The 26,345-nt window shown below is 43.2% G+C and overlaps 1 protein-coding gene across 1 annotated transcript in view; it reads right to left on the bottom strand.

Annotated features, from left to right (window-relative positions):
• Positions 1-5,231: 5,231 nt before the first annotated feature.
• The window catches only part of LOC111227146 (protein sidekick-2-like), an 80,504-nt gene continuing 59,390 nt past the window's right edge, over positions 5,232-26,345 (bottom strand). The window contains exons 16-45 of the mRNA XM_022752560.1: positions 25,410-25,550; positions 24,885-25,066; positions 21,991-22,106; positions 21,500-21,695; positions 21,311-21,409; positions 20,996-21,187; positions 20,681-20,802; positions 20,424-20,533; positions 19,915-20,065; positions 18,492-18,729; positions 18,280-18,395; positions 17,955-18,144; positions 17,497-17,595; positions 16,800-16,994; positions 16,440-16,641; positions 16,241-16,344; positions 15,906-15,976; positions 15,644-15,779; positions 15,390-15,446; positions 14,815-14,916; positions 14,610-14,725; positions 14,284-14,470; positions 12,586-12,723; positions 11,729-11,890; positions 11,502-11,627; positions 11,235-11,399; positions 11,007-11,147; positions 9,720-9,864; positions 7,069-7,198; positions 5,232-5,642 (exon numbers count right to left, since the gene is read on the bottom strand). Coding sequence (XP_022608281.1) covers positions 5,232-5,642; positions 7,069-7,198; positions 9,720-9,864; positions 11,007-11,147; positions 11,235-11,399; positions 11,502-11,627; positions 11,729-11,890; positions 12,586-12,723; positions 14,284-14,470; positions 14,610-14,725; positions 14,815-14,916; positions 15,390-15,446; positions 15,644-15,779; positions 15,906-15,976; positions 16,241-16,344; positions 16,440-16,641; positions 16,800-16,994; positions 17,497-17,595; positions 17,955-18,144; positions 18,280-18,395; positions 18,492-18,729; positions 19,915-20,065; positions 20,424-20,533; positions 20,681-20,802; positions 20,996-21,187; positions 21,311-21,409; positions 21,500-21,695; positions 21,991-22,106; positions 24,885-25,066; positions 25,410-25,550 — 4,540 coding nt within the window. The remainder of the gene's footprint in view (positions 5,643-7,068; positions 7,199-9,719; positions 9,865-11,006; positions 11,148-11,234; positions 11,400-11,501; positions 11,628-11,728; positions 11,891-12,585; positions 12,724-14,283; positions 14,471-14,609; positions 14,726-14,814; positions 14,917-15,389; positions 15,447-15,643; positions 15,780-15,905; positions 15,977-16,240; positions 16,345-16,439; positions 16,642-16,799; positions 16,995-17,496; positions 17,596-17,954; positions 18,145-18,279; positions 18,396-18,491; positions 18,730-19,914; positions 20,066-20,423; positions 20,534-20,680; positions 20,803-20,995; positions 21,188-21,310; positions 21,410-21,499; positions 21,696-21,990; positions 22,107-24,884; positions 25,067-25,409; positions 25,551-26,345) is intronic.

Here is a 26,345-nt window from a genome sequence, read left to right as displayed (position 1 = left end):
ATTCTGATAACGTGAATACCACCATTTCCAGTAGATTTTACATCAATAGATATTAAAAATATAAAAATGAAACCATATTTACAGAATGTGTTGTGCTAAACCAGTCTCAGCACTATAATATCGAACGTTTAGGCCTGTATCTATATTGCAAAACACAGTGTCATGCTTTCCTTCTACCTAAGGGGAAACACCTCGCTTACATGGAGAATAGATTGCACAAACGAACAAGGCTAATAAGTAGATCAGATAGTTAATTTTCTACACCTTTAACCACTGTTCACTTGCAAAACTCTCCAAAAGAGCCACAGACAATTATATCAGGATGTCATAATTATACAGGAGAAGCTTATTTTCAGCAGGATTAAAGTGAATGTTTAAATATAGCTTCAAGGTAAGTTAATTGTCCCCTTTTGGCTTCTCACCCTTTTAAAAGTCACAACCTACAAATTCTAGTCAAATGAAGTCCACTTTAGAGAAAGATGTCCGAAAGCTCTTTCACACTGTGCGATGAACTGAAGACTTAATTGAGTGACTGAACCATTTGTTTGACCTTGTGTATTCCAGGCTGACCTGTTGCCCTCTGTCAGCGGCTGGTCACTTGTACCTTTTGCAATGGAAATGAGTGGGAAGCAGCCAAGGTACACCCCCTAGGCTGCACGAGCTCACTCTGAGCTCAAAAGAAAGGAATGTGTGAATTGGCTGATAATTATCAAAGGGCAAAAGTCACTGTCCTTCAGTAGCTGGAGAGAATGACTATTCGCTTTTGTCTTTTACAGACGATATGTCCATGTTTTTTTTTTTTTTTTTTCTGAAAATCTCTCATTTCATAATGTTAGAAGCAGCATGTCCATCACACACATTCAAGAGCTATTTCCTGCCTTTGGCTATGTTCCCAGTATAGTCTGTCCCACCAGCTGATGGGAGAACAGGGATCTTTATGGTGAGAGTTTGACTGCAGTGGCCTTTTGTCCAGGCTCAAGCTGCATTCAAATATTATGTTACTTTTTTTTTCTCGTCATACCCACGCCCTAAAAGTATCAGTTGTACTGCTCGTAACCTTTCTGCAGAAAATGACGTGGTCAATGAAATCTGATTGAGACAGGAAATCTGAGAGCGCATTTCCAAACACTGCAATAACCTGATTACTGTAAAACCTGCATTCACATGCAGCTGGTCAGATTGTTCTCCTGGCCCTGATCCTGCTGTGCTGAGTGAACACAACACATTTCATGCATTCACTGCTCACTGTGTTCTTTATCACAAGAAAGCTGAAAATGATGCATAATGTAAAGGTAAACTTCTTAGCAAACAGTCAAGAGGAAAGAAAAACAAAACAAAGTCAGCGGGGGTGCAAACGAACAAAATCTCAACTTTCTTTAACAAAGTGTGGATGATTTCCGTTAAAGTCATGTAAAATCCTAGTTGGCTCCTTATTTTTTCTTCTCGCTCACTGATGCTCAGTTATAGGTGCCACTGCTGGAGCAATACCACAACAGTCTCTCGCTGTTTTAGCTTCGGCAGGTTTGACAGCTCTGTTCAGTGGAGCATCAGAGGAGGGTGTTCGTGCAGTGGCGTCTCAGCTTTGATTTGTCTCTATACTTGATGCTCTTAAATTTTTCCACAAAGTTCTTTCTCATTTGTGGCATTTCCGACATTTAGGAAAATCCCAAGCTCTCTGGCCTTTGTCCCTCTGATTTCTCCATCTGCTTACAGTACGGCTTACAGGGTCAGACGTCGAAGTTTCTCCCAGATTGGACATTGGATCCCTTTAACCTCCCAGAACTTTCATTTTGGACTTTTGGCAGCACTTTTGCGTATCTCTTCTGCGTGGCTATTGCTGTGGTGCCAGCAGATCCACAAGAGGAGTTGTGTGATGTGACAATTTCTGCCTTTCCATTCTCAGTGGAAGAAGGGAAGCTGGAGTGGATTGGAGGCCTGCTCAAATGTGTCTGGTATAATATCAATCTTATGATTTTGTTATTTCACTGCAGTGGGTGTCAAATAAAGTCAGGCGTCACCCTATAACCTTTTAGCCTATTTGTGCATGGCAGTTTGTGTGCCAGCGGCCAAGGACAAATACTAGATCCAAGCAGCCCTGATTGGTTGAGCATAAAAATATCACCACGCTGTCTTGCAGTGGACAGTGGAGAAACCTAATGTAGAACCCATTCCAGGGCTTTGACCCTGCTCACAAAAACTAGGACTATGACTGTCTGACCTTTTTATCAAGATGCCTGCACTGACTGCATATATTGACAGGTGTATGTGACGCCACTGTGTCTGTGAGTGAAATGTGATAAAAACAGACATTTTGAGCAAAGTCTTCGTTCATCAGAACTTTCTAAAAGCTGTAACTTCCAATTCCAATCTGTATCACACATTGTGATTTTGTCCTAATTTTGTAGTCACCAGTCAAGATGAGTTAGCTGTGTTGCAAATGTGCTCTGACGCTCTCTAACAAGCACAGTCAGAATTAGGACACATTCTGTATAAGTCGGTCCCATGAGGAAACTGACTGAACTGAAATGTAAAAATGTAACAGATTTCTTGATGTGAAGCCACATCTATGTGTGTGTGTGTGTGTGTGTGTGTGTGCATGTGTACGTGTGTGTGTGCGCGTGCGTTTGTGGGTGAGTGCGTGTGAACAGAAGATTACTCTGTGTGCCTCCCTGCAGTGAATTGGCAGAAGGTGAAAATAGTCATGGTAGAGTTGAGTGTGAAGAATTACCATAATTTTGAGTTACAAAATAGAATTATTTAATATATCACAAAGCAAGATGTTATATTTAGTTTTTAAAACTGAGCTTTAGTTTCTGTTGTTGTTAGGCTGTAAAGTGAACATGAGCTACAGCAATTCTCGACTTTGTGTTGGGGAATACTTTAAGTCAGACTTTCCACATCGTTGTAATGTGACTCAATAAAAAAGGATGGCATTTGCTTAATGATAAATTATCCACATGACGATCCAGCCACTTTTGTGAATTTAATAACGTCTTTTGTTCTGTTAGTTTTTGAATAAATATGTTCCAACACCAACTATCTGTACCCTTGACTTGACTTTTTCTTCTCCCTTAAAACCTTCCAGCCTGATCCCTCTGTTTCTTCCCCCCTTTGCCTTTCTTAAGATCAATGTTTTCCGGCCTGAAATAAGGAGATTACCCGGGCACACTCTCCAACCCTCCCCTCAGCTTTTCAGCGTGCTTGCACCGGATCAGGTTCTTCTTCAAATTCTTCCCTGTAACTCATGCTCTTATGCATTCCAATTATGTCTCTGTTGTGGCTGAGAGAATCAGGTCATTTCTGCACTGTAGGATCGAGTGTCACCTATAATCACTTTGTCTTCCAGACTATGCAAAAAGGTCTACTTAGAGCTGTCTGTGTAAAATAGTTGTCTGCAGGGTCAGAAATTCAAAGCTTTACCAATCCTCTCATATGTCACAACCTCATTTGCCAACATTATCTGTCTCCTGTTAAATTCTAAAATATTCAGATGAGGCATAAAGAAAAAGCCATTACAAAATAGAATATTTTATTTTAGAGAGCTACCATGAATAGGTCCATATTATTTCCTTCATGATGTATACAGTTATGTTCACACTGGAAATTTGACAGATGATATTTGTGGACCAACTGTCTAAGTTTATACACTATGGGTCCAACCCCAGCACAGCAATGTCCCGTTCAAGAACCAGCATATTCAAAGGTGTTGTTGTAGGAGCCATCTCATCATGACACATGTATACGTGTGTACTGTGAGCATAAAACACATTTTCAGTCATCATTATCAACGCCATGTTACACTGTAACACGCTGAACACAAATCATGTCACAACACAGTCCTTGGTGGTGGATGACACGCACAATACATGTGTTGTTATCGTTGTTTTCCATCCTTAAATAAAGCTTTTTAAATAAACATATACACAATGAAGCTGACTGCTTCTTCCATCTCGTGAACAAACTGAGATTGCAAAAGACATGAGCTTTTTCTTTGAAAGTTTACTCTCTGTGAGTGAGCAGTTTCATACTGCCATTCCAGTAATGTCACAGAAACACATTCCTTAAAAAATGTTGCATTCAATTTTTTTTTTTTTTTTTTTTTCAAAATTAGAGCTTTCAGTTTGGTCACTGTTGTGAAAATCAACACCATGGTTTAGACCTGTATAGATCTACTTTGCTATGTCAACAACCTTTTATTAATGTTCTTTATGTCTTAGTAACTCGATCAAAGCGAGTTATTCTTGTTCTTCATTGACAGCTATTAAAAGCATTATGCTGGATGTGGTTGTGATTAGATAATCTCATGTGAAGAAGAGGAAGATTTGTGCTTTTGGTCCTCTGTCTGTGATCAACATAAAAGCAACCCAATGCACCAATGATCAACGTTATCTATGTCTGTGTATCTACTGACATGAGTACCAGCACACAATCAACACATTCCCCAGACTACTATAAAGGTGCCACAATGCTTTAATGTGATTCATAACATTGTCACTAGTGATGTTCTGAAAATGTTGAGCTTGAAGCTGATTGATATAAATATCTGGTAAACAATATAAGACAAGTACATATAGTAAACACATAATGCAGTTCCAACAATGATTAGGCAGAGTGAGAAAGTCAAAGGCAGCCAATGGCCACAGAGACCATTAGCGTCTCTCTCCAAGTCAGAGTCAATTTCTCACTATTTTGTCCTTTCGTCAAACAGCATATTTTTCCATCAGAGTGGGTTTTTCCATTGTCCAGTCTCAGCAAGCCAAGTGGTCCATACTCTATATGGTTCCAAGGTGGTTGTTTTTCCATAAAGCTCTCATATTAAACAATAATACAGTGTTTTAAAACAAGGATTTTTTTTTTCAGAACCTTGGGTTCTGTTTATCCCTTGTTTACGTGGTTGAACCGTCAAATAAATTTACTTAAGCAACGCATAAAAACTCTCAAATGATTGTCTTTTCATGAAATACATATCACATGGACTAACCAACCATACGTGCTACACACAATCATACACACACACTCTTCACAGAGGAGAAAGCGCTATTCAAGATGCCTGCAATGCTTAATATTGAGCAACAACTCTGTCAGTAAGACAGAGTCAAGAAAAAAGAAAAAAGAAAAAAAGAAAAAAAAGAAAAGAAAGAAAAAAAAAAGCGAAATACAAATAAACCAACAACAACAAAATCAAAGACTCGTCCTCAGGGTCCTGTTGTTATTGGAAGGAGAGCTGTGTGTCAAACAAAAGAGGAGAAGCCCGCGGTAGGTGCCTGAGCGGCACAGCCCAGACTGCTGGGGGGCCGGTAGAGGGTGCCGTGCTGGCTGGGGGGTTCAGAGGACAGCAGGGAGGGGGTGGGAGTCCGGCTTCCCTTAGGCCTGAACAGGGTGCCCTGGCCCTGGCACTGCGGCTGTGGGGACGGGGCACTCTGGGGGAGGAGAGGGGGCAGAGGGGGCACGGGTGGGGGGTGTGGCCGCGACTCCTGTTCCACCAGGGGCTCGGGCTGGGAGTAGCCGTACGCTGGCGGACGAGAGACGCCCTTCTGCTGCCTCCGCCAGGAGTTGTAGTAGGTGGGGTCGCTGATGTAGTGGTTGACGAAGGAGTGGGTCTTCTGCCGACTCTGGTCCATCTCATATTCACTGTCGCTGCCCTGTGAGTCAGCGTGAAACAGAAAAAAACACCTTCATAGTTACAAAATAGTGACTAGTGGAAAACAAAAGACTGCAGAGGATAAAGACAGCTACACGTACATGTTCACAAATCAAGGCTAATTCTATTTCAGCATCCTTAGTGACGAACCGCACAATACTGAGTCATAACACAGCAGGGGAATATCTACTGAGAGACAACTAGGAGTCTATTAATCCATGTGCAATTCTACGGGGCACATAATCACTTTTCTCAAGCATCTTTCACAAATAGGAGCTCACCCATAGCTCTGTGGAGCACAGCTGTGATAAGCGTACACAAGAGCGTCCTAGAATTGGACAGAGATAATGTTTACAGGATTAATTTGCTTTTTGTTGTAATATGAAGCCATCAGCCTTATAAGTAATAAATGTGTGTGTGGGTGAATCCTGTCGCCGTTCCAGCACATTGTACAGGCTTGGGAAACACAAACAGTTGGAAAAAAAAAAAAAAAAAAAGAGCAAATTACTCTCACAGAAAACATTGCACACTTGGCACATTTGTGTGCCTGATAAGTGCCTGCCCATCTACCGCTCTGTTGAGACACTACAGCTTAACAGATGTTGAAGCACCATTTATTTGCACAAGTGGCACGTAAACAGTGGGAGGGCTATGCGGAGGAAAAGAATAACACCAGTTTGTGTCTCCCGGGAGCGACGTGTTTGTTCAAACCGGATTGAACAATGTTTTGACTGTGCAGGTACCAGATAAATTGGCCAGGGAGACCTGGAGCAAGGGTGGGAAGACAGATGTTCAGAATATGCTACAATCCGCCTCTCTGCCTTTCATATCCATCATCTCTCATCACTTCTACCCTCCCCATCTCTTCACTGGACCTCCCTATTCCACACACACACACACACACACACACACACACACACACACACACACACACACACACACACACACACACACATAGACTGAGCTTGTTCAGATCGTCACGTGACCAGTTGAAACCCAGCAGGCCAGATTAACATGACATTTCCTGTTTGAGGAAAATTAATTAGTTGTGAAGATATTCCAAGACAAATGAGACATGAGAAACGGCCTCACACTTTCTCCCATGGGAGAAATCAACATTAAAACTCAGAGATGTCAGCCATGACTGGCCTGCGCTAACAGAGGATAAATGGTGATTCACTTAAGGCGGAATGTCTTGCTGGCTGTCATTAATTCATCATTAGAAATGCTGCTTCGTAATTAAACAGCTATCTAGTTTTCTTGCATCTAGCAAAGCAGCGATTATGACAAAAAGAGTGGAGGTTACTATGACTGCGATAGAAGTAAAAGACAGTGGAATATGAGTATTTTTGAGTTTAGACAGCTTAAACAGTTTAAATTCAAGTTCACTGTGAGGACATGAGCTGCGAGTCAGGGACACTGCTTACCTGAGAGTCAGATATCTCAGAGGGTTTCTCAGTCAGACTGCTGCTCTCTGCTGGGATCAGGTCATTGTACTTAGTGCTGACATCCTCGTCTGAGTAGTGCAGACTTCCAGGACTGGGTCTAGGTGGAGACCTGGACAGATTGGAGAAAAGGAGACTGCTATATGTATATTTATATGAGAGATCGAAAAAGCAAAAGATAGAACCCGAGTGAGAGTGACACACAATGGTTATATAAGAAAAATGTTTCATTTGATCATCATCATATTTCTCTTTGGGAACCTCTAGAGCTCTCTCTTCTTTGAGAACACATTTGAGTAAACATTAAAACCTGTCATTCCTGTGACTGACACCTTTCAGATGACTAATGAAAGCCTGCAAAGCAGCTCAAAAAATGAAGGAGATTCATCATCCCACTGGGGGGGGGGACTCAGTGGGGTGAATATGCAGAGATTCAGCGCAGACTCATTGATGAAAATGATAGCTTACTTCAGACAAGCACAGAACGAGTTATTTGTGCATTCCTGGAATCCAGTAATACACAAAGCAGGGAAGAGATTATATTTGGTTTTATACTTTTGCTACTTCCTACTGATCTTTGCCAAATGTCTGTTGGGAGCGTTGGCAGGGGGTGAGTTCTGCATGAGTTCAACTAACTCTAACCGTCATGAGATACACAAACAGGATTCTGTGCAAAAACATATGAGTATGTCCATGAAAGGATTCTGCGTGGTGATTAGAGCTGAATGACTGTACAGATTGAGTCAGTCATAGATTTAGACCTCCTGCAGAAAAGCTGCGTAACTAAGCATGGCCCTGAGCTCGGCAAAGTATTATGAAGTTCTTTTATGAGTGCAGGTCAAGTAAATAGACCCCTAGCTTCTTTTGGCTCCAGTCATTAAGTCTGTAAAGTGAAGCAGAGAGAGAAATCTGCAGGCAATTATTTCTTCTTCTTCTGCAGTAAAGACCGCTTCTGTGTTCAAGGTCTGCTGAGATTGAATGGGATGGTCCGAGGGCCAAAACCGGACCACTACCTTCACATCACTGAGCTACATCAGTGGGCTTGGTATGTAACTCAGGCGAATACAACGCTTAGAGAAGAGTTCGCTCAGTTGGCTTCAGAAAAAAAAGAAAAAGAGAATTACATAAACTGGGAATGGCATGAAAGTAAATGTTTAAATGATCTGAAATGGAAAACGCTGTACGTGGGGGCAGAAAAGACAAGCATAAAACTCTGTGATGTCAAGTGCAATACTAAAGCATAAAGCAGACAACCTTGACGACCTCTCAAGTAAATATGAATATGTGCTGAGATATATACAGGAGCTTAATCACTGGGAATGCCAAGAACAGGAAGCTTAGAAGACACAACATGACAACAGCCATGAAAAGATTGACACAACAAAGGGACATCTCCTTTTAGGTTAAAGGGGATGACATGAGGGGGCAGACTGTGAAAAAAACAACATCTACTTAGAATTCAAACAAGGTTAAATCAGACATTAGAAAAGGAAGGGGCCACGTGAGTGCAGCGGAGGGGCGATGGATCCTGTACCACACTCAACACAAAATGCAGCCAGCAAGCTTTGAATTATTTAGAAGCACTGTATTTTTTTTTTTTTTCCTCTTCGCCTTATCTGTCTAATTCATCTCTCTCTCTCTCACCCTTTCAAATATCCCACAGGGAGCCCTCCCACTCTTCCTCCTTAGTCCACAGATCATTAGCAGAGAGTACGGAACCAGATTGGAGCCCTTCAAAGAGAGGGAGGATCTCAGGGCGCTTTGATCCTCTTCTCGGCCGTCTTGGTCAAGGAGAAAACAGCATAGATTCCTTTGCCCTTATTGCACCCCCTTCTAGCACATTCAACCATAATGTGCACACTAATGTTCCTCAGTTTTTTTTTTTTTTCTCGCTGTGACAAGAAGCAGACTCTGAACCCCCATCCCCCAACACGACCACGTGACCAGTCACAAAATGTGTGACCCATGCCTCTACTTTCCCTTTGCCTCTCATGCTGCAGAGTTTGTGAAATTCCTCTTATCTAATGTTTATATAAATATTACCAAAGAGCCAGCTTGCCAAAGTCCCGCTGATGGATGCAAGGACGTGCTCTCACACTGACAGAGTCGTACTTTATGTTGAGATAGCTCTCACAGCACTGCACTTGGGAGAAACTCTGGGCTCAAGGCCAAAGGAAAATGGCCGGCTCTGACCCATAAGCACCCTTTGTCTGAGGCAGTGATGGACAGACAAAGAGCCCATGCACAAGCTCATGAATGCTAATTAGCTGGTATTGTGTTGTCCCCTTATATAAATTGTCGCCGCGCACAAACACGGAATATCAACGAGGGGAGCGGAAGGAGGCTCAAATCAGCAGCCGGGCTCCTCCAGGCTCGGTTTGGTCTCTCAAGAATGACAGACTATTGTTGAGGGAAGAAGGGGGCACACAACACTACATTATTAATTCCTGTCAGTATCATAAGTAACACACTCTACTGGAAAAGGAAACTCAGGCAAAACTGAGTTAACAATATTTTTATGAAGTGGGATATTTTGCCTATGGGAAATGAACGCAAGGGTCAGCTGAACACCACAGCTGGTTGTGAGTGTATGACTGATGGCATCTTTTTAGCCCGCAGTGCTTCCCACTGACCGTGTGTAGATGCCGTTCTTGCGGCAAAAGGAGTTCTTCACGGAGAGGCGTCTGTTGTTAAGCTCCAGGGCTGGGAAGCGTCCCTCATCCAGGCGCACCATCTCTCCATGGGTCAGAGGCAGCGCTGTGCAGTTGGAGTGGTTGCCTGGACAGGGGTATGAGGACGACACTGTGTGGGTCGTGGAATGAAATAAGTGATTCGTGATCTTTGTAGTCAAATCTCGAAAAACAATTTCAGTCTTAAGTACAGTATTAGTTCAACAAAAACAATAAAACTCCAGACTTTTTTTCCTAACTTGTGTATACACGTATTTTATTATCATCAAAATGACTTCATCTGTAGAACATCATCATCAGTCAGTCAGTCTGGCCCCACTGTCCAGTAAAACAAACAGCCGCCAGTCGGACAGTCCAGCTCCACGGCTGGGAAAACTGGGGAGAGACTGAGAGGGGCTAAGAAGCCCTCTTTGTATCCCCTCACAAACACAGTCCTTGTCTGTACTGGTCTAGCCAGTCCCTGTTTACTGACCCTGGTAACCCTGGCATCATGCTAAATGCTGACTAAGCTAAAGTCACCAGTTGAAGGCTTGACCTGACCCTTCACTCTTTCCTGCGAATCTCCCTCCATCCCCTCCTAACACTCTGTTTGTCTCCACTGCTGACTACTCTGAGCTTATGGGTGGCCAGACCAAGACTAGAAAAATTGCCCTAGGTACCTCCATTGTGATTAGTTGCCAACCAACCACAATGTATTAACAACCAGTCCACTAATGTTGATTAACTTCCCCTGCCTTATGCTTTTGGGTTTGAAGACAGAAACCTTGATAAAGAGTTTCCAGCAGCGGTAATGTCACCTGGGATAATTCACAATCATGAAAATTGGCTTCTTGATATAGTGGTGCAAGAGCCACTAACGCTGTAGTTATATAATTACTCTCAGTCTGACTAATGACCTCAGCATTAAACCACTGCCAAGCCATTTATCCCAGTATCGATCCGTACTGCAGTTAAACATGAACAATAATGTTTATTCATCTGCCTGTTTCAGCTGTTTCACTGGTAGCCTGTCAGCCAAACAATGTAAGGGAATATAGGTTTACTTTGATTGTGCGAGCCTTCACGCTTTTACTTCATAGAACAGACTTTCGGATGTGCAGTCATTAAGATGCAATTCTCAGCAGAACTGTCCGAGGGGAAAAGTAATTTCAGTCGATAGCTTAAGTTGCAGAAACAGACAGAGAAAGTGAAATGCTGGCACTCAGTTCAGCAGTCCGTCGCGTTTCCTACCTGAATCTGCTTTTTTGGTGTATTTTTTACTCTGGCCTCGAATGATGAGGATGAAAACGAGCAGGAGGATGAAGATGAGGCCCACCAGAGCAATCACGACCAGGAACCACCACTCCTCATAGAATGGAGAAATTTTCTGGGCTGAAAACATAAGAGAAATCAATATCTAAATGAAATATGTATTAGATAATTAACACGGTTTTGCATTAACTGGTCATTTTAAAATACCTGATATGGAAGGGGAGGGGGCGCTCGGGGACCCATAGCCATAGTCATTGACCGCAATTACTCTAAAGTCATAGGTGACCCCTTCTCTTAGCATGTCCAGGTTAAGTGTGTAGGATGTCACCTCCTTAGGAATATCTTTGATGAGGATATCCCACAATCCTTCATCTGAAGACAAGATGAGAAAAGATGTCAGTATATCAGCTGTTCAAGCTGTAGTCGTCATCGAGGAGGGACACGTGCAAAGACATGTTTATGTGTGTGTCTCACCAGACGGTCTGGCTTCGATGACGTATCGTGTGATGGGTGCACGGCCTTGATCACCGCTTGTCCAGTGCAGTGTGAGGGCGGTGCCATAGCGAGAAATAAAGGGTTCTCCGGGAGGGCCTGGGGCTCCTTGGGGAGGTAAAAAATGGATAGTTAGAAAAACTGGCATTCTGTCAGGGAGGCACTCAAAAAGATTAAATTACTGACACGAACATTAGAATAAAAAGCACCTTCTCCAGGCCCAGTGGTGATGTTGGCCTCGACCTCGGGGCCATAAGTGAGCGTTTTCGCACGGATGCGGAAGTTGTAGGTGACGCCGTCGGCTAGGTCTTTGATCTTCATCCACAAGGGAGTGCTGCCCTTCACATCTACTGTCACTATCTTACTGACACCTGGAGTGCGAGGAGAGGAGTCTGTACAGGAAACACTAAGACTCTAGATGCTGCTTTCTACAAGCGACAAATAGCCAAGCTTTGTTTGTTTGAACAGACACACAGAAGAACGTAGACAACTTCACAATGACAAAGAGTTAGAAGACCTGACAGACACACGCACGCACACACACACACACACACACACACACACACACACACACATCTTTCCAGAATCAACAGAGAAGGTGCATTATTCCAGCAGCCTCCGAGATAGCCAGACAGGAAGAGACACCAGGACAGACAAGCTGATACTCCCTGTCTTTGCTACTTTGTTCAGCTTTGCTCTGGGTCTATTAGCGGATAGCCGAGGGACCACAGCAGCCTCAGCTCTGCATTCCACCTCTGCTCCCAATTACTTGGCAATCTGGTCCAGGCAACTACACTTAGCCAGCTATTAGCCATGTTTCTCTTAGCGAGAGAGGAAGCTGTGCAAAGTTTAACCAGAGCTTTCCAGGATATTTTATCAGCCATGCCATATATGCTACTGCGGGGCCTATACTCATCTGCAACACATTAGAGCATGAGCTTAAGCAGCGTGGGTTAAGAACGAACATAGTAACGAGGCTAGAGGTTGTAAATCACTGCCTGACACAGCCAGCTGAGGAATGTCAAGACATGGCAGAGTTATTAGGCTCCAGGCAGGAGTTTCTCACCATCGACCGGAGTGCAGGGCTCGTAAACCAGGCGGTAGCCCTCAATGATACCGTTGGCCTGCTTGGGCTCTCCCCAGGACACGTTGACCGAGGTGGTGGTCAGCTCGCTGAAGTGGATGAAGCTCGGAGCACTGGGCGCTTTGGGTGAAGAAAAGGGGTAAAGAGGTGATGACAGCTGGATCGCTTCACAGTACTGAGACAAAACACTACATACACTGCATACTGAGCTGCAAAGACCTGGATATACCACCCTGGAGTACATGCTCATGAAAATGAATTGGTAAAATCTCAGTGAAACATTTATACAACAACAATTTGAAGTTCAGCAACATTTATGTATCTTCTTCTTGACTTTCCTCTTCAGTAAACATCTGAGTTCTCATAAGTCACAATAGTAATTTAGTACATTTGTTAAATTGCTCCTGTTGCGGGCGCTCTCATAATAATTTTCTTCAAATTCTTTAGACATTTGGGTAAATTACACTGTCAACAAAAAAGTAGCATCGGAGCAACACGTCAGAGTGAAATCCAAAAGCGGGGTTCGTAGTAACAGCATGGAAGGTGCTTTGACATATTCATGCAAATCATATTAAGCTGGTTGACATGAAACAGGAATACTATGAGATTAACAGTGAAAGAGGTTTCATTGTTCATTGCTTATTATCAGAGCATGAACAATAAAATGTTTGGTGCATTTAAAAATAGCGGCCGTGGGGCCCAGATCAATGTGGAAATATGTGGATAAAAAAACAAACACACACAGATCCAGTATGACTAGACACACAAATGAGTCACCAAAAAGCAAACCCAAGGTAGACAGGAGAGTGCGCAAAATCGTTCTGTGACCTTGAACAAGAGCTGTGAGAATTCCGCCTGCTGACCCAACCCAGATCCAGCTAAGTGTCAGGATTTAGCCGCAATTCTGCATAAAATTCACAAAAGCTTGTGCTGGCTCACTTCCCAGTACCCTGTGGTGCAGAGAGCCAAAATTCCTGCCTGTGTTTTTAAGTTCTCAGCACTTTGTACCCCTCGCCAATGTCACAGCCTTCAAGGGGGCGGAAAAAGACGGGAGAAATTTAAACTGTAAACCATTTTTGTGCTGAAACCGCAGAGGAGGGACTCTCGCTCGCTGGTAAACACAGACGTCTTTGTGCCGCTGCAGCCAAAAAACTAATCTACATGTGTCCCCCGCACTCTGTATTCATTGCTCCTCCGCTGTCATTGGGCTTCCACCCCCCTGGCTCGTCCCGGAAGAGGTGGCAAGAGAACTCTGATCTGTATGGCTATATCTCACGGGATGAAACTCTTTAGCGAAAATGTTCTATTTCTTGGTGAATAGGAGGAGTGGGTTTTACATTATGTGCACTTCAGTTTTATGCAGTTTTGTGTGACACAGTGACCATGAAAGCGCTCATGATCTTAACTTGAGGCATCTTTTGTTACTGAATGGAGGGGCTTACCTTGAGACACTGCTCTACACAGGCACTTAAACAATGAGGATACATTTTCACTGTGCAGATGACAGAAAGCGACAGATAGGGGAAAGGCAGAGAGGCAGTGAGAAGCACAGAGCCTCAGACTCTGAAATGTCTCATAGTTTTGGCAGAAGAAGGTTTGAGCTGGAAGATAAATGCCCCTGGTCTTCTGAACGATAACTCTAATCTCTCTCTCTCCACATCTGGATTCAGTGTAACTCACCTGCTTGCTGAGTGCGCCCTCTAGTGGGCAGGGAGCGCGGTCCATCCCCTGCAGCATTGAAGGCCGCCACACTGATCATGTAGGTGGTGTAGCCTGTCAGGTTTTTAAGCTTCACGCCGAGCTCCGGCAGGAACAGGGTACGCAGGCGCTCCGTCTCATTCTGGAGCTGAAACTCCCAGAAATAGATCTATAAACAGAATAATAGAGTTGAGGATGCAGAATTCATTCAGTTTTTTTTTTCAATGAAAATAATTCAAAAAATAAGGAAGGCATGATGCAATGAAAATAATTTGTGGCAACACAGAAAAAAAACACATAATTCATACCTTGTAACCCTGTATGTCCCCATTCTGAGCATCCAGAGGAGGAGGGTCCCATGTGACATCCAGCTGTGTGGCTGTTGAGGACTGGACCACCACGTTTTGCGGTGGGGCTGTTGGGACTAGAAAAGGGGGGCAGAGTGTGACATTTAAGAAATAAAGAGGTAAGCAGATTAACACACATGTTCCACAGTGAAAGAAAGAAACATACCAGCCTCTCCAACGAACACTTCCTGTGGTGCACTGCTAGGACCCTCCCCCACGGCGTTGTACACGCTGAGACGGATCTCGTAGCGTTTGTGTTTATTCAAATCTGCAAGGAGAGAACCCATAACAGCATTATAACATAACAGCTAAGATAAAAGAGCAAAAAAGAAGTTATTCCAGGGAGACACAAAGTCATAGTGACGCCCGTGGCAAGACAACATCCTAAATTGAACTGAAAAAAAAAACCCATAAAAAAACGCAGGGGTGGAATTGTAAGGCGAACTGATGAAAAGATGAGGTTGTTGTGGGGACATGGGGAAGATTTGTCAGTGATTACAAAGAAAGAAAACACACTGAAATAATGACAGGGCAGCTCGGAGAGATTAAAGTCATATGCACATCATAGGAATCAGCACCAGCCCCTCAGCGGATACAGCTGAGTGGGAGGACGGTGCAACGCGCGCTTGCTGTGAATTATTATACAAATGGCATATTTTCTGGAAGTAAAATAGATGCAGATGACATGCAAACAAACGGAGAGCGATGGAGCAGAGACATGAAGGGATATATAAAACTTACTATCCAGTTCATATTGGGTGAGCGAAGATTCACTTAAGTTCCTGACGCTGTAAGGAGCTGGAGTTTGGATAGAGGATGAGCAAGGTGGGGGAAAACAAGGGTGGGACACAGGATCAGGAAAGAGTAGAAATATGTTTATTAGAAAAAGAATAGACATATGTTTATTTTGCAAAAGCCTAAATGGCAGCATCAAAGCAATGCTTGGACTTGGAAAATAAGCACATGGTAGCTTCACTTTCTCCATGTCAACTCACCAGTGAGATCAGCCCAGTTGGCAGAGGGACTGTTGACTGTGCGGACAGTGAAGCTGCGCAGCCGGTCGTAGTGTAACTCTCGGTACCTGACCCTGAACCCCAACAAGACTCCGTTGATGTGATCATCAGAGGGAGGCTGGAAAGAGAAGAGGTCGGCTTAACGGACAATACTTAACAAACGTAGGATGCGATCGACAGCTCTGCCCGATAAAATTCATTCTTCCATTCACATAACACAGTGCTGAGGAATTCAACAGTGTACCTGCCAACGGACCAGCACAGATGTGGTGGTGTGAGGTGTAACAGACAGAATTGTCGGGGCTTTGTCCGGGGCTAGAGAAGATAAGCAAAAAAAAAAAATTGGTGTTAACAAACCAACACAGCTGTGGAGAGTGATCTAAAATTCAAACATTCTGGTAGGGAACAGCTTGAGAGTAAACACACACACTGTTGATGTTAAATATTCACAGTGAAAATCCAAAGTCAAAATATGGATGTAAAGGCATGTTCACACAACTGCAAACGTGTTCTACTACAAATCCACAGAGAAGCAACAGATAATGACGGCGTGCTGCACGGTGACATGTTTGGTCTTACCATCCTGTAGCGTGGTGATGGCCTCGCTCTCCTGACTGTACTCACTGTCTCCAATGTCATTGGTGGCCTTAATGCGGAACTGGTAAGAAGTGAACGGCTTTAACCTTTAAAGAGAGACAGAGAGCGCGATGCGTGCACAGGCAATACTAAACAAACAACTGCAGTTGTTTAGGAGGATAAAATGGACATTCATATTTACCTATCCACTATGTAGGAGTGTGTCTCGTGGCTGACTGATGCAGAGTGGACAGTCCAGTTACTGTCTGGGAGCTCTCTGTACTGGACTGTGTAGTAACGAACCGGGGACAGGCCGTCGCTGCCTGGTTCCCATGACAACAGCACTCTGCGGGCCTGCACTTCCTCTTGAGGCACGACAGGACGACTCGTGGGCTGGGGTCGAGCTGAAGGGCGCACACGCACATGCACACACACGCACGCAGGCACGCACACACACACACACACACACACACACACACACACACACACACATACGGTCACTCTCAGACTTAATATTTAGAGGTGGGTCATTTAAATAATACATTTTGGCTGCAGTAGTTACCTCTCTTTTCTGTTGTGACCACCAAAGCCTCGGCAGCCTCCCCCCAACCTTTTCTTGTTTGAGCAGTGAGGCGGAATACATAAACCATTTCTGGCTTCAGTCCAGCCGCTGTGTACTGTCGCGCACTGGGGCTCAGAACGTCGACGGTGGCGGCGTTGCTATTTGAGGAGTTTCTTCTGTATGTGATCTGATAGGCTGGGAAGACGAGCTCATTTAACATGCATAAAAGTCACGCATAAAAACAACAGAAGCAAATAGAAAAATCCAGCTGCACTTCAAAATCAAACAACAGTACATGGAGTCAGTTGAAGGAAAAATCTTTTCTCGGAACGGGACACAGAATAACATATTTTGTTCAAATAAAAGCTCTGTTTGCCACTGCCTTTTATTACATTTAATTTGGAAGTATTCATATCTCACACTTCACTGCAGCTGCACTATAATTTTTACTCTTCTGCTTAATGCGTCTTACTCTATTTAGCTTATTTTTTATCTTCCACTTTATTTCACTCATTCTAAATCCTATTTATGTGTCTTGTTTTTCTGTTATATTTTCGTCCTATTGCCTTTTATGTCACAACTACAGCACTTTGCACTGCCTTAGTATTGAAAGGTGCTATACAAATTAACTTGCCCTGCCTTTGTCTCACAATAATATCCAAGATCATAGATGAAAGTCTGTATATTGTAAACTCACCCAGGATAATACCGTTGGGCTGTGCAGGCGGCTGCCAGATGAGCCTGACTGAGTTGGTTCTGACTTCTGGGAAGAGGATGCCGACCGGAGGACCTGGCACTATCACACGTAAATTACCAAAATGAGTGTTATTTGGGACATCTCTTGATAACAATCCCTTGATAAAAACTGCACCAAGGAAATATATTAATCTCAAAATGCAGGGCTGTTATTCAGTTATTATCAAAACAAGATTAAAAAAACCCTCTCTATTATGTTTAGTCATACAAGGAGAACATTTCAATCAATTCTGCTGAAAAAATACTTAGAGCAGGAAAATTCTAGATACAAATTGATTAACAACAAGTAAAATTATCTCAGCGCAGTGGCATATATATTTTTTTTTTCAATTTGTCTAGAGAAAAATACAATTTCAGTGATAACAAGATTAAATTGGTTGGTAAAATAGATCTGTTTACCATCATCCAAGGTCCTCTCCAGGATGGAGGGCGAGCTGCTCCTTCCGTCTCCAATACGAGTGAACGCCAGGACCTGGATCTCGTACAGGACATACTTGCCCAGACCATTCAGCTGGACATTGTGGCTGGTGTTGCCCTCCACTGTCCAGAAGTTGGGAGCTTTGTCTGAGTCCTTCTCCTTATACACTACCTGAGAGACGAAGGGAATGTTACACAGTTAGGCGATTCCCTATTAACACATGGATGTTTTTTTCTATAGGTTACTGTGATACTAATTTGGATCACTTGAACGGACTGAGATGAATGGTATGAGCTGTGGAATGACCTTGTAGCCCAAGATGAGTCCATTGCGGTCGGTCTCTGGGACTTCCCCCCAACGCACCAGGATGCTGCTAGAGGTGGTGGCGAAGGCTGACACATTGGTGGGGCCGCTGGAGGGCACTGCAGTAGGAGTTAAAGACCAATGTTTAGAACACTTTAGGTATACCTACGCATGTCATTTTATCTTGGCATTTGTGTACATATTTCCCTCCTCACCGGACTCCCTGGTCCTGCCGTGGACTGGCTGGCTCCAGGGTCCAGAGCCAATACCGTTGATAGCCTGAACTCTGACCTCATACTCCGTCCACTCCTCCAGGTCCTCGATTGTGAACTCCCTCTCCAGCCGGTCCATGATGACATGGGAAAGAACTCCCCCTTTAGACCCGGCTTTGGAGTATTGGACCCGGTAGCCGACGAGATCTGGGTTCCCATTGTACTCCCACTCTGGAAGAGGCTGTGAGAATGTTTTTTTAATTTTTTTATTTACCCTCTTGAAAAGTCATTAAAAACATAATTGCTATGCAAGGCATAAAAACAGGTCTGGGTGACTTTTAGTGCATTAATATTGAAATTAACTGTTGTGAGAAAGTGTTTTGAGGCTGTTTGCAATAACTCGAACAGTCACTCAGGATAAAAACTACCTGTTTTCAATATCTAACACTGGCACATGCATGGGAATACGCATGATAAGTGAGCATAGTCATGTAAATATGTATTGGGCTTTTTGCTGTGAAAGAGCTTCTGTTCTTGAAATTAATATGGCCGACTAAGACTTCCATGACCATTGCAATGAAGCGGACCACAAAATTATACTACAGTTTAACACCCAGCTTTTGAAAATCATTGAGCTATGTCATTAATTTTTAGAGCCGTATCATAGAGCTCCGCTGTTAAATCCAGGTAACATGTACCTTTTTTTAATCCAGGAGCTGCAGGAGCATCTCGCTCAGGCACTGGCACAGTTACAATAATGGACAGATGTAGCAAAGACTTCATTGGCGAAGTGCTGACGCTGAAATCGGCGATAATCAAGGACAGAGTGCATGCACCCTTTCCAAAATGTTATCAGTGCCATCTCTTGTATTCATCATGTAGGAGCCCCGAGAGCACAAGAACAGATGCACATGAGATGGAAAAGGTGACATTAGCTGCTCAAAGAAGTGCGCAAAATCATAAATTGGGGTTTTGTACAAAAGTGTTCTTGGTGAGATTTAAAAGCAATCTTTTAAATCAACTGATGCAAGAAAGTCATCATTTAATGTCGAACTTTTTAATATAAGAAAAAAATAGATTTTGTGGTTTTTATGGGCGAAATGAAATCGTGTAAATCAGATTTCCACAAAGCTTATCTTATGAGTGTTGCATCCAATTAATATCCAAGGGAATTTTGCCAATTCAGTCTTGTACACAACATGATTTTCCACCATAACAACGAGAGGGACGAAAAAAAAAAAGATAGCAATTTGAAATAGCTTATATGCGTGCAAATGCATACCAAAACAGCGCACAGTTTCAATAGTCTGAGTCTGAATAGGAACAACCCCGACATGCATTTTTAAATCTAATAATAATCTAATAAAACTGCTAACTTCATACACACTGAGCCAGGCTCAATGCGCAATGTTTTGTGAGAATTTACCACCCAGCGGAGCCACAGGCTGGTCTCACTAGCTGTGCGCAGGGTGACATTGGCAGGGGAGATGTCTGGTGGGGCCTGCAGGGTCTGGATCTTCCTGGAGGGCTGACTGGGAGGACTGGTGCCCACAATGTTCACCTGACGCATCCGGAACCTGGGGCAAAGAAAACCAGCAGGTGGTGGATAAATCATCTAAAGGCGGGAGTTTAATCATGACACGGTGGTGATATGAGAAGGGATTAGATTACTTTAGATTAGATTAGATGAAACTTTAATGATGCCCAAAAGGAAACTGGGTCATTGCAGTAACAGAGAATAGGATCTATTTGTGAGGAGAGAACTGAAGAAAACAATGCAAACAAAGCATATAAAGATAAAGGCTAATCAGTGACTAATTTAGTTTGAAGTTCGAACATACTGCACTTTGCAGCATCCATATTAAGTGTTTTATAAAAGACGGGTGTGAAAAATATTAGTTTAATTACGTATTGTAAACTGGTGTCTGTGCTCACCTGTAGAAAGTATAAGGGTTCAGGTCCAGGACCTCCAGTGATCGGGCATCAGGTTCATTAGCCAGCTGATGAACCATCAGCCATTCTTCATTCTCTCCTATTATGCCAATCTGAAAAGCACAGAGAGAAATGGGGCGATATCAGCAGCCAAACAAATTAAACAAATAAGCTTGTTAAACCCCTGAGCCAATATTAAAACATCAAACAACAAAAACAGACTGTTGTAATTATGTTAAAATAAATATGAAGTGTCTCACCTGAGCTTCAACCTGCCAGCGGGAAATAGATGTCTTGCCATCATAACCAGGTTTGAACTGCAGAGTGACGGAGCGAGGGCCGATGTTGGAGATGGCTAAATTGGTGGGAGGACCGGGCAACTCTGTGGAAGAGGGATAAATTAAAATGACATTCAAAGCATCACAGCTGTTAGAAATACCTTAATAGAAGTCTGCCGAGTCATGGCAGGTGGAATGACTATTTTAAAAATCCTCTGCAGCTTATTAAGTAGATCTTTCAAGTAATAAATTCTCAATTTCAACTCGAGTAGTTCATCTTCTCGTTTGACCACGAACCTGGTGGTACGCCAGAGGAGATAGTGGAAGCGGAGAGCTGGCCCTGGCCCTTAGAGGTCATGGCTGCTACCTGGATGGTGTAAGTGGTGAGGGCAGTGAGCCCCGTCACTTTGTATTCCTGAGTCAGGTTGGGCAAATAATGGGTCACACGAGTGTTGGTCCTGTTGAATTCCTCCCAGGAGATACGATAGCCTGGAAGAAAGTGGCAACATCCGAATAGTATTGTGTTTTCACAGCAAACATACCTTGGTGACACATAGATTGTGCAAAGCAGAGAAGACATGTTAACATTGTGGAGTTATCCTTAATGGTTACCTGTGAGAACACCATTTTTCTCTTGTGGCTCCTTCCAGCTGACTTTTAGTGAGGTGTCCAGGATGTCAGTGAAACTAAGGTGTCCCACAGCACCAGGGGCTATAAAAGATAATAAAAACAGGCAGTAAACGAACAGCCTGACATGTAATTATCTGCAAACTATATAATACCCTGAATGGGGACACCTACTATCCTCGTGGGTGCGTAGCCGTTGAGGCAGGCTGCGGGGCCCGTCTCCCGGGGTAGTGAAGCACAGCACTGATGCGTAGTACTCTGTGAACTTTTTCAGGCCAGCGATGTACCCGACATGAACACTATCCTGGAAGTTCGGACGCACCGTAACCATGGTGACCTCATTTGCATGACTGGGCTCCCACGCCAACAGCTGGAAATGATGCGACAGGGCGCAGGATTTAAATGTAGCACATGCATTTACATGCATTACAGGCTCAAAATTTAATAAAGTAGAATTTCAAATTAAAACTGTTCACATAAAAAAAAAAAAAAAAAACTGAACATTTCTTAGGTTTATGAGTCACATAGAAAATTCTGCTTTTTTTCCACAATGTTACGATCACTGCTTGTAATGAGATTTCAACGATGGCGTGCTCTTCTACCTCTGACCACTAGAGTGTGCCAGTTGACAGAAGGGGGGGAGGTGGGGGGGGGGGGCTGCTCACCTTATATCCCTGGTTGATTCCATTGATAAACTGAGGGCTCGGGGCACTCCAGGTAAAACGCACCGTGGTGGAGTTGACAGCCTCGGCTTGTACATTTCCTGGTGGCACAGTGGGCACTGATCCAGAGAGGAGAGAAAAAAAAAAGAAAAAAAGAAAGAGATAGAGAGGGGGAGAGAGAGATGGAGAAAGGGGGTGGGGGAATACAGACAGCCGAGGAGAGAGGGGAGGGGAGGAGGTGTGAAGAGAGACTAGTGATGAGATAGGGAAGGAAGAAAAAAAAAAAAAACTTGCAGGCAATTTCAGACCAGCCTCCTTAAGAGTGTGAGAATCGGGCTGAAGCATTTTTCATTTTTTCTATTTTGGCTCATTTGGGGAGGTAAGAACATGCCAATCAAACCGGGTGTGAGAGCGGTTGCCTCAGGCGACTTCCAGGTGAACCCTGCAGCAGTTTGTTTGAAGTGAGCATGCCATTCTGATGTAACGGCGGAAAACAGCCGGGGAGTCACATATTAATGAAGCTGATTGGGCAGAATTGGTCCTCATATCCCTGTGCTATCCTTGATTCTGTTTGAAAGTATTTAAATGCACATCGTGATCTGCTCTTGTGCCTGTAATGGGGTGAGTGATGGGAACATCCAATTAATGAGAGCTGAGCTAAACAACATGAATGCCTTGTTCACTGTCGTTATTCACTGACAGTGACTTGGATGATGAAATTTTTTTTTTTTTTGCAAGGGAAGGGAGATGGAAATAAAACAGTTTGCCATATACCTTCCAGGTTTTCAAAGTGCTGCTAATTAAAAAACAAAACTCTTGTTTTTCTTTACAAGCGCTGTACATTTGTTTATTTGCAGATGCAGCAGACTCTGATTTGGACCCACTTGTGAATTGATTGATTGATTGATCAGACATCATACAGGAAGCAAGCTGAAGTTTCCAAGATTTTAACAATAATGTATGCCAGATAGAATCAATCACTTCTCAAGCATTTGAAGTGTTTTGTAATCATCCAGCCAAATGAAAGTGACAGAAATAGAAGCCACACACACACACACACACCTGCTCAGCGCTTGTAATATAAATGAACCAGAAGAGCCAATAAATAAGGATATATAGAGAGAAAAAAAAAAAATCAGATAAAGCATATCGAGACAAACGACTTTCAAGAGAGACAAAAACTAATGTCAGCAACTTCTTTCTAGCTTTGCTAAAGTTTATATTTGCAGCACATTTATACTATTGGACAGAGAGAGCGAGGGTTTGTGTTTGTGTGAGTGATGGGGGATACTAGACTAAAAGCTTAGGTCAGGTAGGAATAAGAAATGCTTTATGCTCTATTTCTTGTAGTATTTTAGACTTGACATGACAAAAAGCTATATAAATAAATTAACTTCAACGCAACAGGCTAATATTAGACACTGGTAAAATCTAATGCAACCAAAATATCTGCTGATTCACCCTCTGTAATAACTGTATCTGAGCAGGGAGTAGAACAGAATAGGGAGATGGAAACACTCCCAGTTTTCTTATGAGTGCTCTTGAGAATATTTAGTGAGTCTGGTGTAGAGGATCTCTGTTCATGGAGTGGATTTAACATGACAGGGATTCTGAGATATGCAAGTGTGTTAAGCCTTTCACAGCTTTATATTCAAGTTAAAGGAATTTAAAATCAAACTGGAAGCCAGCGCAGCATATCTAAACCAGGACCGATATCCTCTTTCTTGTGTTTGTTAAAGTCTAGCAGCAGCATTTTTGAACTGTAATCTATGAATTGACTTTTTAGGAAAGCCAGTAAAGAGAGCATTATTTAATCTTCCTCTAATAAAAACATGGATTAACCTTTCAACATGCTGATGTATTAGCTATAGCCTACTTTGGCTGTAGTTCTTGATAATAAAAAAAAAAAAAAAAAAAGAAAAAAAGAAAAAAAAGAGAAAAAGTCAGCATGTTAATGTGTGGTTGATCCTTATTGTAAAATTCTTCTGAGGAGCCAGATTCACAACCTATATCTGAAATGTGCACTGCCTAGGCGCCGAAATAATCTTGAATTTCATCTCGGTGTAGTTTTACATTAACAAATGTGACTTTCATCCTCTGAAGAGTTTCAACGAGAGGGAGGGAGGCGAAGAACATGAAGTGTTGGAATCACTGGGCGTGATGGAAATATGTAGCTGTATGACACCGAGGCACCTTCACAATATGTGTTCTAATTATATTACCCAGCGTGTACAACGAGAAGAGAAGTCAACTGAAGCAGCTTCCCTCAGCGACGTATGTCACAAGTCTGACGCACATCATCACCTGGTAATGTATGTGCAGAGTCTATTTGATCTGTGCTCAGACAGGCCAACCAATGTCTCCAGGCTTTTTTTTTTTGTGCTGACAAAGCTGAAAGTGATCAATCTAAACATAAAAACCTAAGTAAATGCTTGGATAGAATAAAAAACTAAAAAAAGGCTCTGATTAAGCTATTGGCTCATGTTTGCACACAATTTGTTCTGGAGTACTGCTGCGCTTACTGGGAAATTAACCACATAAAACCTGACAAAAACAAATAAGCAGTGCTGAGAGGCAAATAACACTTACATGACCATGCCCATTAAAAGCCTGGTTGCTGGAGTCTGTGCTAATTGCCGAGTTCTGATTGAGACGGGAGTGAGGAAAACGGCCATTGTCTTAACAACGTGTGTGAATCACCTTTTCAAGGTTAGCAAAGGATTAAAAAACGGTGTGCTGTGAAGAAAACGGGCCTCTTAATTTGATCGTTAAAAAATAGATGATTGGATTAACTATCACTCGCAAGTTTCGCACCGCAGGCTTAACATCCGCAAAGCTACCATTGATGAGGCTGCAGGTAGTGAGTGAAATTTGTGCAACTAAATAAAGTCACTCACCTCCTTGCAGAGTCCATTCAGTGACCTTGTGGCTGTAGGTGCCCCTGCCTGCTCCATTATAGGCTGCCACTTCAATTTCATAGTTGGTCCAGATGATGAGGTCCTCCAGGAGCAGACTGGTCTGGTCTGGGTTGGTGATGTTTTTCATCTGGCAGTCCACTGGAAGACCAGACAGACAGTACCTGACAGCAGAGGGAGAGACAGGCAGACAGACGGACAAAAATATAAATATATTAGAACCCAGACCCTCTAGAAATAAAAAGAGAGGGAGGAAGAGTAGAAATGGAAGAGAAGCCATGCAGAACGGTTAGAAAGTGGCTACAAAAAGAGAGGTGACAACAGATGAATAGAGAGGAAGGTATTTAATTGGCACCAATTATTCTATTGCAGCGGTGAAGCGAAATGGAGAGGAAGAAAAGGAGCTGACATAACAGTTATTATCACATCTGAATAGCAGTGGCCCAGACAGGCACCTATCCCTGGGAGGAAATTAGGCAAGAAATTAGGCAGGCATGCTCATCTCACCTGATGATGTAGCCCTGGAGTGGACCATTCTGATGACTCTCGGGGGGTGGCTGCCACTGGATCATGATGGACTGATTGGTGCGGCCACTCGCGATGACTGTCTGAGGGGGGGCACTGGGAGGCTCTTCAGGGAGAGTTAGTCTGGTGCAGCAAAGAAAGAAAAAGGAAAAGAGAAGCGATAGAGGAGACAAAGAGTGAAGCTATGCATTAATTATCATGAGTTTCGCATATTTCTATCCCATTTCATCATAGACATCAAATCATAATAAAGCCAGCTTTTTGTATTTTTTTTTTCCAGAACACCATAAAGCAAAGTTGGAGTAAATGTGGCTGTGTCTCCGTCCAAAACATATTCTCTACAATACTGTCCGCAGAGGGACATCTTGCTGTGGCACAAGGATCAAAGAGGCCTTGGTGAAAATGGAGCAGCGCAATAGAGAGACAGTACAAGTGAGAGAAAGATATAAAAGAACAAGAAAGAGAGATCCAGGCAGACTTTCCCCTTAAGTCAATTTAAGATGACATCTTGATTTCTTCCCAGTGCACCGGAGTACTGCTCTGGAGGAGATAAAGCAGAGTGTTTAGGATCAAAGAGGTGTGCCGGAGAGATGCCTCAGAAAAGCCCCGCACTCTCACTGACGCTCAGTCACCCTCCTGTGGTGCGCCCTTGTCTGGGCACATTCACACCGAATTCAGCCCTGTGAACGAGTGTGGTGCAAAAGGTGCATGATGGGTAGTGATGGCTTGCCGCAGGTATGAAAGCGGCAAAGGGGTTGCATTGATGCGGTCAAGGACAGACAGTAGTGTGCACAGGTGAATTGTGATGAACCAAGAATGAGTGTGTGTGAGTGCGTGTGTGTGTGTGCCTGTGTGATTACGACCGTTTCGTCTTACTAGTCGAGAGAATTCCCTTGAGATTCGAGTCTGTGTGAATCT

The sequence above is a fragment of the Seriola dumerili genome, unplaced genomic scaffold (assembly GCF_002260705.1).
Source record: "Seriola dumerili isolate Sdu_G_001 unplaced genomic scaffold, Sdu_1.0 BDQW01000169.1, whole genome shotgun sequence".
Classification (NCBI taxonomy): Eukaryota; Metazoa; Chordata; class Actinopteri; order Carangiformes; family Carangidae; genus Seriola; species Seriola dumerili.
The sequence above is the reverse complement of the archived record's forward strand: the minus strand, read 5'-3'. Positions and strand labels throughout refer to the sequence as shown.